At 35.8% G+C, this 19,209-nt stretch overlaps 1 protein-coding gene across 3 annotated transcripts in view; it reads left to right on the plus strand.

Moving 5' to 3' along the window:
• Positions 1–14,261, plus strand: part of LOC149820919 (D111/G-patch domain-containing protein) — a 55,288-nt gene extending 41,027 nt beyond the window's left edge. For all 3 annotated transcript variants that reach the window (XM_089982123.1, XM_089982124.1, XM_089982125.1), the window contains exon 8: positions 14,021–14,261. In XM_089982123.1, the coding sequence (XP_089838249.1) occupies positions 14,021–14,107 (87 nt within the window). In that variant the 3' untranslated portion in view covers positions 14,108–14,261. The remainder of the gene's footprint in view (positions 1–14,020) is intronic.
• The last annotated feature ends 4,948 nt before the right edge of the window (positions 14,262–19,209 follow it).

The following is a 19,209-nucleotide window of genomic DNA, read 5'->3' on the forward strand; positions in this document are numbered from 1 at the left end:
GTAATATTCACGAATAGTTTTGTCTCCTTGTGTCATCATTCGAACTTTTTCTTGGAGGTTGCACACGTGTGCAATATCTTTAAGGGAATACATATTCTTAAGGTATTCCCATGCCTTGTCGGCATGATCAAATTTGGCAAGACTTGAGCATTTTTTAATGTCAACGCTATTGATAAGCCATGACATTATCTTCGCATGAGATATTCTCCACTCTTTCCATTTCTTCTCGTATGAGGCAATAGCCTTGATTTTCTCTTCTTCCGATAGAGGGACCTCTTTATCTCCCTCCTTTTTAGTAAGAGATAGCTTAGGTTCTGAATCGGAACCATCCACAATCCCCCATAAGCCTTTTCCCCATATATGGTGCTTCATGATTGAAGCCCATGTTACATAGTTCGTATCGCTTAGTTTCATAGGCACGATGGTGACTTTATCATTGTCATCCATCGATTACAAGGAGAGAAAGAATAGGGATAGAAGAGAAACAAGAAGGAAAATGAAAAAAGAAAGAAGAAAAAAAAACAATACAACAAGATGTGAAATCTTCTCCAATGAAGTGATAAAACACTTCTCTTCAAGTGGCGAACACTTTTGCAAACAGGCACGGAAACCGAGGCAGCTTTTCCTCAAGATTTAGTACTTCCGCGGCTCTGATACCATGAAATGAAATGGGTGATCTTCGAAACACGAGCTTAGATTAACAAGGGCAAGTGTCAAGAATGACACTAAAGCATAACCCTTAAAAAGGGTATAACTGGAAACAAAATAAAAATAAAAATGTATTCTTTATTGATATGAAAAACCAATTGCTTAAGAAGCATTGGGGTAAAATACAAGAGGGGCTGCACCCCTTTATATACACAGCTGAAAGAGGACTCAATAGAGCTGTTGGGCACAATCCAACAGCTCTATTTAGAGCTGTTGGAATGTGTCGGTCCAACAACTCTATTGCTAGTCAAGTCTGGACAGGACTTGACTAGCAACAGTCATTCTAGTTCAAACTGAACTAGATGACATAAAGACAAAAAATAAAAATAAAGGAAAAAAATTACAGAAATGAAAAATGTATTTATATATATATAATAATATAATATTATTATATATACATATATGTATAGTTTTACATTTTAACAAGGCGTTCGTCTCTAACAACACTGCTATCAATGACATCATTCTCATTTTTGTTTTTAACATTGTTAAGAGGAATGCGGTCTTGGTCATTCAACAAACTATCATCAGAAATCACCTCTTCTTGAGGAGTCACTTCTTCTTGAGGAAGAAGATCAAAGAAGAAAGCATATTCGCTTTCATCAGTGTTTTTAGTTTTCTCAAACCCATTTTCATTTTCTGGTTACATCTTTAGAAACATATACTTTGTTATGTTTGAGGTCGAAGCATCTAAATCCTTTTTTTATTTTCTTTATAGCCTAAGAATATACATTCAATAGCCTTTGTAGACAATTTATCTCTTTTATGTGAAAGAACAAAACATTTGCACCCAAAAATTCTTAATCTATTAAAGTCGGGTGTTCTTTCTAATAGTTTTTCATATGGAGATGCATTTTGTAAGGATGAAGATATCATTCTATTTATTAGGTAAGTTGATCTTAAAGCGACTTCGGCCCAATAACTTTTTGGAATTTCTTTGGAAATAAGAAGTGTCCTAGTGGTTTCCAAAATGTGTCTGTTTTCTTTCGGCTAAACCATTTTGTTGAGGAGTTTTAGGACATTATTTTTTATGGCAAATTCCATTTGTTTCTAAATAATTTTGAAATTCATTTGATAAGTACTCTCCACCCGAATCGGATCTAAGTATAGAGATATTACTTAAAAATTGATTTTTGACAATCATTTGAAATTTCTTAAAAAAGGCGAAGACATCGGATTTTAAGTTAAGAAAATAAATCCATACATATCTAATAAAGTCATCAATGAAGGTAACATAATAGAAACATCCACCTTTCGATATAACTGGAGAAGGGCTCCAAACATCCGAATGAACTAACTCAAATGGCCTTTTGGACACAAAGGTTCTATTTGAAAAATGAGTAGATTTTATCTTTCCAAAAATACAGTTCTTGCAAACAAAATGCTTCTCATTACAAAATTTCTTTCTAAAAGGAAAATAGTACATTTTTGAGAAACTTAGATGTCCAAGTCTTTGGTGCCAAGTTTCGATATTTTTATTTTAGTCATAGTTACAAAAAGAGTTGGTGGGAAGTTTCAAGTTGCTCATGTAATAAAGATCTCCCCTCCTATGGCCCTGCCCAATCTGCTTCCCGGACCGAAGATCCTGTATAGAGAAACTCTTAGTTGAGAAGGAGATTTGACATCCATGATCAGAAACTTGAGAAACAAAAACAAGGTTTAAATTTAGTCAAGGTACCACCCTAACATTTGGCACAAAGAAATTTTTGGAAGAACTTAAAGTTTTAAAACTTTTGACTTGTAAAGACGTTACATCGACAATTGAAACATAAAAGGTTTTTGAATTAGTACATAAGTCGGATAACCCATTCTCATGAGGTGTCATATGAAAGGAAGCTTCAGAGTCAAGGATCTAAGAGGACATACTTGGAGGAGAGGAAGAGGCAATGACGGCACCCGAAGTAGATGGAGATTTGAGTAGCAATTTAAGTGTCTTAGATAGCTGAGCAAGAGAGAAGGAATCCTTTCCTTTTGTTGAATCTTCCTTCCTTGGTGTGCTTTCTTCAATGAAAGCAACTCTTGGCTTGGGAGCTTCATTTATCTTTTGGTAATTGGGGCTTATGTGCCCCGATTCTTGACAATGATGACACATGACTTTCTTATAGTTGCCATTATAGCCATTTTGCCTTTCAAAATGAGGAGGCTTATAAGTCTTAACATGATTTTCGGGTTTGGAAACGGCTAAGACTTCATCTTCTCCTTTTACCATGTCAAGACGAGTTTCTTCTTGGCATGTTTCGACAACCACATCTTCTAGGGGAAGAGGCTTAGATCTATAGAGGAGAGAAGATCTAACTTGCTCATATTCGGGTCTAAGCCCATGCAAAAATTGGAAAAGTGTTCTTTTTCCATTTGTTGCCTTCTAAGTTCAACATCCTCACTATCTACCCATTTGGGTTCTAGGAGGGATAGCTCATCCCCTAAGTCACACGGATTCGGCAAAGCAGGTACCCCACCCGCATCGACGCGACCCGGGTGCGGCACTCGGTGCAGTCAACACGGCCCTGGGTGCGTTGACCGCACCCAGGGTTATTTTCGTTCAATTTTCGAACGTAATTTTTTTTTTGTTTTTGCCCGATCAAAAGGGCTGCGATGGAGGATTAGGAAATTTGCCCTAATCCTCTTTTGCAGTTCTCCTCTCCCGCGCAACTGTGCTCTCTCGCTCACCTCCTCTCCTCCCGATGTCTCTCAGGAGAGCCCGACGCCACCTCCTCCTCTCCCTCGTCGTAGACCTCCGATGATCGCCGACATCAACCCCACTCGCAACCCCGACGACACCTAGAGCTACCTCCTCCTCTCCTCTCAAGTAACCTCTCCCTCGTCCCCTTCCTTCTTCTATCTTTTCCCAACCCTCTCCCCCCCTCCCCCCCCTCGCTCTCTATCACTCTCTTGTTGGGTTGGCAGGGGAGGGGCCGAGCCCCTCCCCTGCTCCCTCTGATTTCAGGGGAGGGGCCGAGCCCCCCTCCCTACTCCCTCTAATTTTAGGGGAGGGGCCGAGCCCCTCCCTGTTTCCCTGTTTTTGCAGGGGGGGGGGGGGTTGAGCTCCTCCCTGCTCCTTGTTTTTCCGACAGTCAGGGGTGGGGCGAGGCCCCAACCCTTCCCCCCCCCCCCCCCCCCCCCCCCCCCCCTCTCTTCGTTTTCCTTGGACGAGCCAGGAGTTGGGCTTGGCTTGACAGACCGAGCCTACCCCTCAACCCTCCTTTGTGAGCCGGGAGTTGGACTCAATATTATAAATCTTGATTGTCTGCATAATTGATTTTAATATAATTTTTTTTGTGTTTTCAGGACAAAATGATGGATAAAGGGAAAAGACTCGAGTCATCCTCATCCCCACATGTGAGTTCTTCTGCTAGTTTTGTTGATAGTTGTAGTGGCAGTGATGATGTGGGGCCACTATGGGTACATATAGATAAGCTTGCAAAAACTGGAGAAGGAGGTGGTGAAAACAAGAGATTTCGATGCAAGCTCTGTGAAAGAGATTTTGTTGGGTCTTATATAAGAGTGAAGACTCATTTGTTGAAGATACTAGGACATGGTATTTCAGGATGCAGAAAAATTGATGAGGGAGGATATGGATAGAAAAGTAGGGAGGTATTTTTATTCTAGTTCACTCCCATTTAATGCGGCTAAAAATCCTTATTGGAAGGATTTAGTAACATCTTTGGCAAATTGTAATTTGAGTGGCTATGTACCTCCAAACTCAGAAAAACTATGAACCACACTTTTTGCAGAAGAGAGGGCAAATGTGGAGATGTTGCTGGAGATTAAAAAATATGCATGGGAGCAAAATGAAGTTTCTATTGTGTCTGATGGATGAATAGATATTCAAAGGCGTCCATTAATCAATTTCATTGTTGGTTCGCTTAGTGGCCTAATATTCTTGAAAACAGTTGATGCATCTGGGGAATATAAAAATGCAGAGTATTTGAAAGGATTGTTTATATAAGTGATAAAAGAAGTGGGTGATCAGAAAGTAGTACAAATCATTACAGACAACGCTGTAGTTTGTAAAAGTGCAACGTTGAATTTAGAGAGTGAGTACCCTCATATTTTTTGGACTACCTGTGTAGCACACAACTTAAATGTAGCCCTAAAGAGCATCTGCAACTCCAAAGAAGAAGAAAATTTACAAGCATATGCTTTATGTTCATGGATTGAAGATTTAGAAAGAAATGTCAAAAGTATTAGGAATTTTGTTGTTAACCACCATCGTGCTAATGTTATATTTAATAGGCATTTTGACTTGAAATTGTTGAAGGTCGTTGAAACACGTTTTGTGCCCATCATTGTGATGGTGAAAAAGGTTAAAAGAATGAAGAATGCTTTGGTTAACATGGTGACTGATGAAAATTGAATATTTTATTGTGCTGATGATGATATCAAGGCTCAAGAAATTAAGAAATTCACTGTTGATGATGAGTTTGGGACAGAGTGATATACTTCCTTCAATTTACGCAACCTATTTGGGAAATGTTAAGAGAAGTTGATAAGGATGAACCCATGCTTCACAGAGTTTATGAAATATGAGATAATATGATTGAAAAAATACAAGTTGTAGTTTTCAAGCATGAAGAAAAAAATCCTGCATTGGATGATTTATAATTTTTTAACCATATTCATTCAATTTTAGTCAGAAGATGGGATAAGCGTAACACTCATTTGCATTGCATGGCACATTCTCTTAATCCAAAATATTATGCAAATAAGTGACAGACATGTGGTATTGGTTGTGTCCCTCCAAATTTAGACCCAGAGCTATCAAGACATAAAAATATGTGTATGATAAGACTTTTTCTAGAAGCATATCTTCTAAATCAAGTCACACAAGAGTTTGAAAATTTTTCAGCTTTGAGATTATATGGACCGACATTATTCGCAAGAGAGAAGGATAATATAGATCCTATCACATGATTGTCAACATTTGGATCAGAAACACCTCTTCTCTAACGTCTTGCATTAAGATTGTTATCGCAACCTACTAGTTCATCTTGTTGTGAAAGAAATTGAAACACATATTCTCAAATTCACAACATGAAGAAAAACAAACTCACCAGCAAGCGTGCAGAGGATTTAGTACATGTTCATTCAAATCTTTGACTACTTTTGTGAACCAATGATGAATACATGTACTAATTTGCTCTCTTAGTTATTTGATTATTTCTTAGTTTTTCATTAAAATACACTTGTATTGTATTTAACATTTTCAAATTGGGTTTGTCACACAAACAATAAACATCCAAATTTTGGGATGTAAACCCAGAAGAGTGACTTCGAGGGAGAGCATGATTTCAACACGACAATCATAGATTTATCTGAGCCCAATATTCCTTCTAATGATGCATTTGATGATGAAGAAGAAAATTATTAAGATTCATTTCATCGTCATATACTTTGTAGGATACACTTTTGGTATGTAATTTAGTTCTTTTCTGCTTTACTTATTTGATTGATATTTAGGTTGATATATTACATGCATGATGAATGATATTATAACAATGTTAACTTTTAAAACTTCAAAATTATATATATATATATATATAAAACTTTTTACATTTTTGCCCTGTCGCACCCCCGCACCCAAGGTTTTTTAAAGTGCCGCACCCCCGCACCCGCACCCATGTGACATAGCTCATCCCATAAGGGACTAAGAGAGCTAAAGTAATCACGGACACTCATGTCCCCTTGTTTAATGGTGCGAATCTTTTCTTGGAGAAAAAATTGTCTAGCGACGTCTTTTTGAGTGTACATATCTTTCATGAAAAACCATGCCTCGTTAGCTTTGCGAAATTTGGCAATATTTGCACAAATTTTTATCTCCACGTCAGTGTTATAAAAAATGCGCCTTGAGGCACAAAAGGCGCAAGCCTGAGGCGCCAATTTTTTTTTTTACAACAAGACTTCTGAGACATAATAAAAAAGATTTTTGTAGGTTAATCTCATATATTTTCCAGTTATTTGAGTTATGTAATAAGTTTCTTAGTATATTACTATATTTTAACTTTTGTTGGTTAATCTCGTATATTTTTCAGTTATTTCAGTCATGTAATTAGTTTCTTAATATATTTTAACTTTTGTTGGTTAATTTAATATATTTTTCAGTTATGTAATCAGTTTTTTAGTTACTTTTATATGTTAATCTCATATTTTTTAGAATAATCTCATATATTTTAGCTTTTGTAGGTTAATCTCATATATTTTTCAGTTATTTCAGTTATGTAATAAGTTTTTAGTTACTTTTATATGTTAATCTCATATTTTTTAGAATAATCTCATATTTTAACTTTTGTAGGTTAATCTCATATATTTTCCAGTTATTTCAGTTATGTAATCAATTTCTTAGTATATTTTAACTTTTGTTGGTTAATCTCATGTATTTTTCAGTTATGTAATCAATTTTTTAGTTACTTTTATATGTTAATCTCATATTTTTTAGAATAATCTCATATATTTTAACTTTTGTTGGTTAATCTCATATATTTTCCAGTTATGTAAGCGGTTTCTTAGTATATTTTTTCTTTTATTTGTTATTCTCATATATTTTCCAGTTATGTAATCATTTTTTTAGTTACTTTTATATGTTAATCTCATATTTTTTAGAATATTCTCATATATTTTAACTTTTGTAGGTTAATCTCATATATTTTTCAGTTATTTCAGTTATGTAATAAGTTTCTTAGTGTATTTTAACTTTTTTTGGTTAATCTCATATATTTTCCAATCATATAATCAGTTTTTAGTTACTTTTATATGTTCATCTCATATTTTTAGTACTTATTTGAGATTTTCTATTTCTTATTGGTTGTTATTTCATCAATAAAGCATTTCTTTATTTATTTGTATTTTTAGATATTTTTTTATAATTTTTTAAAAGTTTTAAAAAAAAATTGAGGCTTACGCTTTATGCTTCGAGGCTTACACCTCACCTCAGTTTTTGGTGGAGTGCCTTGATACGTCTTAACGCTTTTCACAACACTGCTCTACGTTATTCATGAACCATGCAAGTATTTTTGCATGCTTGCTCTCCCAATTTCAATAAAAAATCAGTGTTCTTCAATGGCTTTAATTCGTGTTCCTCCTTCTAAAGCTTTTTCTTGACCTCCCTCCATTTTGGTGAGTTGTAGTTGAGGTTCCGGAATGGTGCTCATCACATAGCCCCAAAGCTTTTTGCCTTTCAGGTTGTTCTCCATAGCGGGCCCATACCAAGTAGTTGGTACCATTTAGCTTGAAGGTGAGATCAATCTTTTGTTCACCTTTCATGGTGAAATAGAGATAGGAGAAGCTAGAAGAGAGATGCAACTTACCAGGAAACAAGTATAATCTGAATTAGAAAACAAAAGCACAACCTTGCTTTGATACCATGTAATGAAATAAGCGAAAATAAACACAATGTCCTGCAATGGACATTTACAAGCACGATGCAAAGAACAAGTCCACAATGGACAAATACAAAGCCACCGAGGGCTTGCTAAAAAGAAGGATCTTATAAAGCAAAAGGGGCTTGAAAAAGCCACACAATACAAAGGGGTTTACCTCTCTATTTATAAGCAAAAGAGAGAGAGAGGGAGTGGGCATTGGGGGGCCCAACAAGGAGTCGTTGGGCCCCCAACGGTCATATTTATGACCGTTGGGGGTCCAACGATTCTTAGTTGGGACCCCCAATGCTTATGCATTAAATGCATTTATGCATTTACAATAAAAAGAAAAGAAAAATAAAAATAGGAAAAAGAAAAAGAAAAAGAAAAAGAAAGGAAAATAAAAAAGATTAAAATGCCCCTATTGGGCAGAATATATTATATATATATATATATATATATATATATATATATATATATATATATATATATATATATATATATTTTAACAGCCCGACCTGAGTTAGGCCAAGTACCCAAAGCCGGATGAGCAGCCCGACCCGATATGGAGCACTACCCCTAACTAGTCAAAAGCACTGGTTGGAGTCGTGCCTAGGCAGAACTAGTCGGTCTAGTCAGGGAAAAAAATGCAATACATTCATAAAAAATAAAAGAAAGTACATATTGAACACAATTTATGAAGCTAAACAAACTGAAACTAAAAAACACATAATTCATGAAGGAAGCTAGATAATAATTAAAACATGATTGAATTGCTAACATTCAAATTTATCTAAACAAATACCTAGAGACTCACAAAACAAATATAATTCTTGAAAATAAAAGTACAAAAAGTTCATAAAAATAAACTGAAAAACTTAAATGTTTCAATATGCACAGTCAAAATATGATTATAATTTATAAACATTATAAAAAATATGTAAGGTACCAACCTTGTTGCCCCCTGTTAGAATTTTTTTGTATTTTGTATTTTTATTCTTTGTATTTTTCTTGCCCTTGAAGGGCATTTTAATCATTACAATGGCTAGCTGTTAGGACTAGTCTGCGGCTAGTCCCCTATCCAATGTTGTCAGAATCGTACCAGACCTTGAATCAATTTTCAAAATTATTCATGGAATTGGCCAATTCTGATTCTGAACCTAATCGTGCTGAATCGGCCAATTTTTAACCAGCAGATGACGTGTAGTAAAATATTAAAATAGTATTTAACAATATTTTAAACCTTTTTAAAAAATATTTAAAAATAAGTTGAATCAGCTCATTTCGTATCGATTTTTGGGATGATACGATACAAATCTGCCAATTCAGGCCGGTCTGCAATAATATAACAATGCCCCTCTCTTGTATATATATTGGGGTTAAACTGCATTTGTATCATTTTTTTTCTTAAGCATTTTTTGGCTTTTTTTTGCCCTCTCTCTCTTCCTTTTGTGCCCATTGTGGCTCATGAGCGTGTGTGCCCTTAGTGGTTTTTCCTATTTGCCTTTGGGTTTTGTCAGGGAGCCAAAGATGGCAGGGGAGATGATATTTAATGAGGGTCTAATTAAATACCACCTACCCCTACAGATGATTGGGAACCCTGTTTTGGGAAATGAGAACGGTGTTCAGAGTGGAGATGGGTAATTTTGAACTACACCCTCACAAGGATGTAGTTGATAACTCTAACCTCATCTCCCATTTTGACCTCCACTCCCATCATAGTCTTGGTAGCTTTGTGAGTGTTTCTTGCATGTGTGAGCTTATTGCCCCTTTAGACTCATTTTATTACACCCTTAACCTAAATACTCACCTAGGCACCTAGGCGCTCCTAGATGGTAGACCTGCACCTAGGGGTGCACAACGAGCTGAGCTAGCTCGAGCTCGACTCGATAAACCTGGCTCGGACTCATTCGGGTAAGTAAACGAGCCGAGCTTGATCAAGCTCTGAAACTCGATTAAGCTCGGTTAATGCAGTCATATAATAACGATCTCTAGAATATGTATAATTTTTGTTGCATAAAAAGCTCAAAAAGGAGTTTCACCCAAGTGGTTAGTGCGTTGGGCACATGGTTGCCAGCGGGAAGCGAGACACTTTCAAAATTTTAGGAAGCGGGAAGCGTGGGACCACTTAGCAGCGAATCGGGAATCGTCTCAGAAGCGACCTAGGAAGCGAGGAAAAAAAATACACAAAAAAATGGGGGAAGCGAGGGGGAAGCGTGATGGGAAGCGCGCTTCCCATTTAAAAATGACGCTTCCCCGCGCGTTTCGGAAGCACGACGTTTCGTGCTTCCGAAGCACGCTTCCCCACTTACCTAGGTGCTTCCGGTAACTTTGGTTGGGCACTCATGTGTGAGGAATGGGGTTCAAATCCCACCCTTTACACGCCCTTTTAAAGTTTTTTTAAAACTATCAACTCGGCTCGAACTTGAGCCGAGCCAAGTTTGAACACAGGTTGTTCAAGCTCGTCTCGAGCTTGAACATACTATTTTTTGAACGAGCCGAGCTTGTTGAGCCTAAGCAGCCTATGCGGGGGTTTTAACTACTAAGAAACTACCTTGCAGTCTCCTCATGCGAGTCACTGGGTTCAGTCACTGGTATTTTAACACTGTTGTAGATTTCTGTCTCCAACCCTGATCTGGTTGATTTAATTGCTAGTATATTAATGCAATCTATACACGTTAGATGGAAGATAGATCTAACCCGTGTAATTTCCAAACACTAGGATGAATTAATTTGTCTAGTTGACTCACATCATATATTGTTTAGTGAATCTACTAGTTGATTCTAAACCAGACCTTATCTATGCTTTTAGTGTTTGGTTGGCTTGCATCACCTTGCAGTCTTGGTGATTTCCTCCGTTATCTTTTTCTAAACATGCATGAAATGTCGGAGTTGATGACCCTTCATTGCAGTGGCGGAACCAGGGGTGGGCGGTCGCCCACCCTAGAATTAGAAACCGAGTCGACTCGGCGGCCGAGTCAACTCGACTCGGTACCATCACGCAGACGCAGAGAAGAGCTCCAACTTAGAAAAATCCGGAATGACAAGTTGAAGACTGAGGCAAAAGCACGCGGTGTGAAAATTAGCACTAAGCGACAACCTGAGGATCCAAAACCTGGTTTTATGGTGGAAGCGGCGACACTGGAAACTGTAACCCCAATCCCATACGATGTTGTCAATGATTTGAAGGGTGGTTATTGATCCACTTCATATGGCCCAGTGGCAGAGCCAGGCGTGGGCGACCGCCCACCCCAGAATTAGAAAAGTGGCGGAACCACTTTGAGGCCAGGGTTGGCAAGTGCCCACCTTGACCAGAAAACCCCACCAATAGGGAGTTAAGGTCAGGGTGGGCTGTGTCCACCCTGATCCAATGAAAGACGGGTTAGTGCCCACCCTGATGAGAGATCGGGTCATGGCACCCACCCCAACCTCTTTTTCGTGGTCCCTGCTTGACCCTGATTCCCCTCTCTCTCACCTTTGCCGTAGTTTGCCATTCAGCGGGCATCTTCGGTGCATGCCTCTGGTGGCTGATCATTGGGTCATCGTCTTCATCTTCTTCTTTTCTTTTGTTCCTTTTTGTTTTTTTCAAATTATGATGTTTGTTAGGGCTTAGGTCTTTATTTAGTTTTTTAATTTAAATAACATGAATGTTTAATGAAGGTTTTGAAGTTTTTGTATTTTTTAATTAAGATTAGGCATGTAATGAATGCTTTATTTTGATTAGAATATTAAGGGTTTTGCTTTTCTTTTTCGGTTAGCATAAATCTATGAATGTTTTTGGACTTATGGTATTGATTTTAGATTTTTTTTCTCAAAATGACGTGAAAGTTTTATTAGGGTTTAGTTTTTTTTCTTTTCAATTATCATTAAATATGATTTCATGAGTGAAATGCTTGATTTTAGTTTTTTTTTTCTCAAAATGATGTGAAAGTTTTATTAGGTTTAGTTTTTTTTGTGTTTTTTTCTTTTCAATTATCATTAAATATGATTCCATTAGTGAAATGCTTGATTTTAGTTATCACTTATCAAACCCCTAAATCTATGATTTTTGTTAGGATTTAAGTTTTTTATTTTTATTTTTGAAATAAAATGAATATTTATTAGGTATTTTTGTGTTTCTTTCTCAATCAACATTAAAAATTATTCCATGAATGCATGCTTGACTTTGGTTAGAATTTTAAGGGTTTTATTTTTTTAATTAACATATGTAAATTATTTTTGTTATGATTTAAGGTTTTGAATTGATTTTTTTTATAATAATATAAATGCTTGGTTATAGTTTTGGAGTTTTTTAAAACTACCACTAGGCATGAATCTATGATTCATAAGTGCTTGTTTTTAGTGGAATATTAATGTTTTTTTTTTATCAATTAGCATAAATCCATAATTTATGATGTTTGTACGAATTAGGGTTTCAATTTTTTAAAATTTGTATGAACGTTTAATTATGGTTTTAAGGTTTTTCTTTCTCAAATGCAGAAATCTATGAATAATGAATGTTTGATTTTGGTTAGAGTGTTAGGGATTTTTTTTATATCAATTAGCATATCCGAGAGATCTGTGATCTTTATCAATTACTATTTTTTTATAATTAAAAATAAATCAATTATGAATTATTTTTCAAATATAAAAAAAATGATGATGTCAATTGTAAAAAGTATATTTTAAAATAATTGTTTGATTTTTCTAAAACATATTATTATTATTTATTAATATTTTTTTACTATATATTTTTGCCCACCCTAGTTTAAACTCCTGGCTCCGCCACTTCTTCATTGTGTTGGTATATTGTGCTAAATATATGGCCATGCATGAGGAATCTTCCATCCATAAGAAAGACTGTTAAAGGCCTAACACCTGTGTGACACCTAATCTGGTGTTGTATGATCCATAGTTACCAAGAAGCGAAATGGATACAGGAAGCAATGCTTGAAGCGGAAGCGAATGTTAAAAAGTAGTAAGAAGCACGAAGCTGGATTCATTTTGGAAGCGACTGTGAAAGTGTGAGAAGTGAAAAAGGAAACATGAAGGAAACAAGTGGGAAGTGAGGGGGAAGCGAAGAAAATAAACAGTAACTTGAAAACACGAAAAAAATGAGGAAGCAAGGGGGAAAACAAGGGGGAAGCGAGTGGGAAATGAAATTGATGCTAGAGGGAAGTAATTTGAGAAGCAAAAGGAAGCACTCTTCCCAAAAATGGGAAGCGAGTTTCCCCCAAAGGGGGGAAGCGTGGCGCTTCTAGTAACTATGGTAACCTGCGAAAAAAAACTGATATTCCCGTCTATGTTGACAGTTCATGATAATGTTTTTCTTTTTTTTCTCCTAGGAGATTTTATGAAGCCCACAATATCAAATCTCTAATGTGGTCTTTTATATTTTCAGTGGATCCTAGTATTTTTGCGAATCAGATGTTTACATGACCTGCTGAAAATGGTTACTGCTCTCTTTGTCTGGATTGACATGGTTATGGTAATGCTTAGGTCACCAATAAGATTTATGTATTCCATAATTGAACCAGTATTTTGTACGACTCTATATATGTTTGATATATTGACAATATAATCTTGATAGTATTTGAAGATCTTATCCAAATCTACTTAGTTTTGAAAATGATTTAATTTATGATTATCATGAAGCCAGGACAATATCATCTGCCATTTAATCAAGTGATCATGTATTGGCCATATTAACCCTTAAATAATGTGTTGAATGTACTAAGACTGACATCCTAGTGTTTGAGAAGTGCACAGTTCTCCACTGCAAACATGATCAACAAAATTTTGACCTTGCAGTATCAGAAAATGGTAATTTGATGTCTGTTTCAGCCGTGGAAACCTTATATCACCTTTTTCATATCTTGCAGAGTAATCATCACATATTTCATTTTTTGTTTAGCGTGGCCAGATGTTTGCTCTTATTTCAAATATTATGCTGAGTTGGAACCTTTTTTTTTATTCTATAGAATTCATCTGGAGGTGGTGCTGGGAAGAAGCCAAAAATTGCTGCGAAGGTCTCTATTTTTGGGAATGATAGTGATGAGGAAACCTGATTTGCCACTTGATAAAACGCATGCAGGTGTAGCTGTAATTGTATTGCTATACCGTTTAGTCTCAACATAAGGTATCAAGTAGAGAGAACTTGCACTAGAAATTTATTATGTCCAGTGATAATCTGAAACGCGTCATGCATTTTTATTTCCTCAATCTTTGTCGCTTCTGTTTTTCTCGATTTTTTCCTTTTTCTAGTGTTGTTTCTGTTACCAGATCCTTTATGGCTGGTACACGATCCGAACCCAGCTCAGCTCAAACTCAACTCGTTGTTTGTGGTAAGCTAAGCCGAGCTCAAGCTCATGACAAACACAAGCTTGGCTCCAGAGGAGCTAGGGATGTCAATAGATCGGATTTTACCTGATATCTGACCAATCCCACTCTGTTCAGTAGGATTTGGTATGCCAAAACAATATCCTATTATAATCGGATGTGGATATGGTTTTGTTTTTTTGCTGCTGAATCCGAAAAATATCTGGATTTGATGGATATCCGAATTCAATGACATGTAAAAAACATGATATGGTGTGAGCTTTTCACCATCCAAATTCTAATCTGTTTAGCTAACATCTGATTAGTCAAATCTGGTATTGGCCCGCATCCAATCCAAATTCAAACCGTTTACATCCCTAAGAGAAGCTGAGCTCGAGATGGCTTATGTAAACTAAAATTGACTCGTTTTTAGTACTCAAGGCATTATGTAAAGATGAGAATGAATCCCATGACCTTTCAGGCTATGTTTGGGAGCCTTGCGTTGGGATGGAAAAACGGTTTCCATACCTTACCAAACGTGGTCTTGAAAATGTGAGCAACTCCCAGCTCAATGATTTGTTTGGGAGCTCTCCTCAGCTACGAGATGGTTTTGGCAATGCAAGGAATTGGTGTTGGCTCCCAAACAAGTATGGGTTTTTGAGAGCTCCAAGCTTTCCCACCATCAAAATTGAAAGGCAAAATAAAGATCAAACTAGAGAAAAGTAACCAACAACAAGAGAATGTTAAATACCCAATTTTCTTGAACAAAAAGAAACTGCAATTTAAAGATTAAAACAAACTGTAATTAGAGATGTATGCAACAGAATCTTCCACAGAAAAGAAAGAGCTAAAGATAGAATTTTTCATCATACACTAATATCAATCTCAGGCTCCTATACCCAAAGAGCTGCAACGAATTGCGCTAAAAGAAATTCACTCAAAACCCAAACTTTATGTACATATCTTCAAAAGCCCTAAATTTACCTCTTATCTTGTATCAACACAAGAGCCCAGCAAGAATCCAATGAGAATGTTGCATTATTAAACAAGGAAAGAAGCATGAACCTAAACAAATCATGATTTGGTTATGGTAGTGCATTTTAATGCCAGGGAAAATAAAAAATTAAAACAGAAAAGAAAATCACCATACCTTTGGTTTCATGGTCTTGAAAAACGCTTCTCCGAGTTTAGGGATGTCAATGAACCTGATTTATCCAATATCCAACCAAATTTGATTCTGTTAGTTGCATTTGGTAAGCTAAAACAATATCCGATTATAATCAGATGTGGATATGGTCTTGATTTTTTGCTACTGAATCTAAGAAATATATAAATTTGACAGATATTTGAATCTGTTTACATGTAAAAGAAAGCAGATCTGGTATGAGCTTATCGTCATTAATCGGATTCTGAATTCAAACCTGTTTAGCCAACATTAGATTAGTCAAATTTGGTATTTGGTCACTCTGATCCAAATCCGAACCGTTTACATCCCTATCTAAGTTGTTTGCTGGAATCCTCTTTGCAAAAGCTAGGGTTTAAGGGTAGCAAATAGAGGGAAGAAAGGGGTTGTTGGGTGAGGTAAGTAAGAAAAAAAAATAGATATCATGGTTGTAGTTGGAGAGAGGGTAGCAATGGAGGGAAAAAATGGTGTTGCTGCGTTATTGGGTTGCAAGGAAGGTGTCGATTCTTGGATTATGAAAAAACCACCTTTAAGAGGTAGGCATCAGATATGTGCATTGGGGTGGGTTTTTGGGATGCCAACACCCTCCCCATTACCAATGTTTTGATAAAACGTTGCTCCTAAACACAGACAGGCATTGGCGCAACATATCTTCGATGCTCTCAAACGCCCAAACGTAGCCTTAATTGCAAGCAAAAAAGAATATATATATATATACTGCTTGCACGGAAAGGCATGTGGATCTTTTAAAATTTGGGTTGTAACATGTATGTTCACTTGATACTTCATTACTTGAAAGAACACTACTTCCGAACCTTTGTATAATGGATCCTCTAGGTGCAATCAAACATAGTCTGCAGATTTGTTCTCGTGCATATCACAATGACTGTTATTGCAACTCTTCATGATTTTTTGCTTTATAGTTATTCTTGATCACATGATCTTTTAAAAATTTGACTCTGTTGATAGCCACTAGAATAGTTTACAATCATTAAGTCTTTAGTTATGCAGCTCACACAGCTAAGTTGCCTTGGCATCAATGATTATCAATTATTTTTTATTGAAAGAGAATTCATTGAGAGAAAACCTAAACATTAGCGTAAAAATATAAAACAACTTTATTGCCCAACAAATGCTCATATAGTTCATACACCACACCAAGGTTTGGGCTTTTCATATGCCATTAGTGGATCATTTTCAGTAACAATTATTTGTTTAATGTTATTAGTGTTTTGGTCATCTTCTATCATTTATGGGTATAACTCAATAGAGATGGTATAATCACCATCATTGTTGTTGCCATTATCTATGTCATCACTGCTATCATCATATTTTTCACCAACTATGTCATCGTTGCTACCACTAATTGATTGTTCGGTTGCACAAAATAAATCAAAATTCATTGTCTCATTTTTTGCTTTCACGCATGCAACAATCATGTATTTTCAACTTTTAAGATTAACCATGAAAATATCATATCTATCATTACACTTATATCTAAAATATAAATTTCGATGTCCAACAACTTATACATAGCTTTGTATTTAGCTCTAGAAGGCTAGATGTCATTTACATTGTTGTGATGACGATCGCTAGCAGTAAGTTGCCCACGTGGTTCTACATCCTCTGATCATGTACAACATCAATTGTTCATGATTTTTTTTATTGTCTATACGTTGAACATCTATATTCCTAATTAGTTTGGGCAATTGTATGCCCTCAATGTGTATAACATTACTATCATTTATTGTTTAGGATGTTCCATGTGCTTTTTGTTGCACCATGTGAACCACTACGTAAACACCGCCACTAACTAACATTTTTTTATATCATTATCGTAAAAAACATTTATCCACATGTGTTCGTCACTTGTCTTTGGAGAATAAGTATGTTGGAGGCTGACTAACTCTTTATTATATTTGGTTTTACGATACAACATACCCATGAATTCTTTACAACTAATATTTTTTTGGACCACTAAAGGTCTTCAATTATAATCATCAGCAAGACGATAATGTAGTTTAACAAATACCGTGACCATCATTAACTACCTACACAGAAAAAAAATATGCATTACACCAACACAGTCAACCCTAGCCCCATTACACCAACACAGAAACACCAAAAATTAAATAAAAAGATAAGCAAACATACATAAATCATGTACAATATAGTAAACCATGAACGATAAATCACATGAAAAATATTAAATAAAACACAGGATAAGCAAACAACCACACACGAATATGCATGGGCGTAAATGATGCTCATTTCTATAAAAAAAAATTGAAATGAAAATAAAATAATATGCATATATATTGTTTGTATGAAACTCACCTTTTGACCTAACCGGGAAAGACAATGTGAAAGATGTTGCACCCCTCATTAGAATACAATGATAAAGTGCCACTGATGAATCGCCAAAAAGGAGTGGCCAAAAATACTTGCTAAAAAAGTCATTGGATTTTTGCGAATGATCAAGTTGAGGACCACAAGTTAGGAACCACAAATAAACCCTAAAAATGCGAAAATAGCTCTAAGGTGTGGCCAATCGCTTTTTATACTACAAAAAAACTTTAAATATGAAAGAACATTGCATTCTATAGGTACTAGATATTTGTATAATTAGTAACATATTTGTATCTCTCTACACAATTAGATATGTGAGTTTCATATAAAATATATGTTTTTTCATTATTTATGAAGTTACGATTAAAGAAGGTTTACATAAGTTATATTTGCATGTTTTTTGAAGACCACTGAAAGGAGAAAGGAGGTTTGTATGGTCTCCAGTGACTTTGGTATAAAATATGTGATTCTACTAAAGTATTTGTGAAGTTATGATAAAAAAAAGGTTTGCAAAACTTGTTTTTGCGCTTTTCATAGACCGCAAAAAAATAAGTGTAAGCATACATTTAAGTGATGGTTAAAAAAATGAGAAGGGAGGTTCACACAGTTTTCCACAACTTTGGTATAAAATATGTAATTTTATTAAGGTATTTGTGATTTTATGATTAACAGAAAAAATTGTATAAATAATATAATCTTTTGCACATTTCTTGAGGACCATAAAAAAATTTTAAGTGAGGTTTTGCCTTAACAAACCGGCGGAACGATATATCGCGCAGCGCAACCTTCGTAAGGTTTGCTTGTGCAAAAGATAAAAAGATCCTAAATTTTTTTCTATTTGCGGTTTTGGATAGTGAGAGGATTTCAAAAATTTTAAGGCATTTGAGAAAACATGTCATATTGGTCGTATAATACATTCATCTTTTGTTTATTTTATATAGGGGAGCAATAGCAATGCCTAGAGAGGCAATGGCAGCAAATAGCTTTGTCAAGCCAAGCCAATACAATAGGTGAAGGAAGCGGCCCCCCAACCCCTTCTAGATGGACTATACATACAAACCAATCTGTATCTGCAAGCTCCAAGATCAATCTCTTCAGTCGTTTATGTCGTTCCAGTGACAAAAAAAAATCCCTTGATCTATTTTACGCTGAACAACCACATGAATACATCAGCCGACACATTGCAAAAACAGAAAACACCCATTCAGCAATAAGCAGAAATCATATTGCAAAAGGTAAAAATAGTACGCATGCCAGATAGCATACCTGACAAAGGTAGCACCTGACATGTTCATCCTAACAAGGGGCTCCATCTTTTGA

Source organism: Nuphar pumila, chromosome 12 (assembly GCF_984573655.1).
Source record: "Nuphar pumila chromosome 12, dmNupPumi1.hap1.1, whole genome shotgun sequence".
Lineage (NCBI taxonomy): Eukaryota > Viridiplantae > Streptophyta > Magnoliopsida > Nymphaeales > Nymphaeaceae > Nuphar > Nuphar pumila.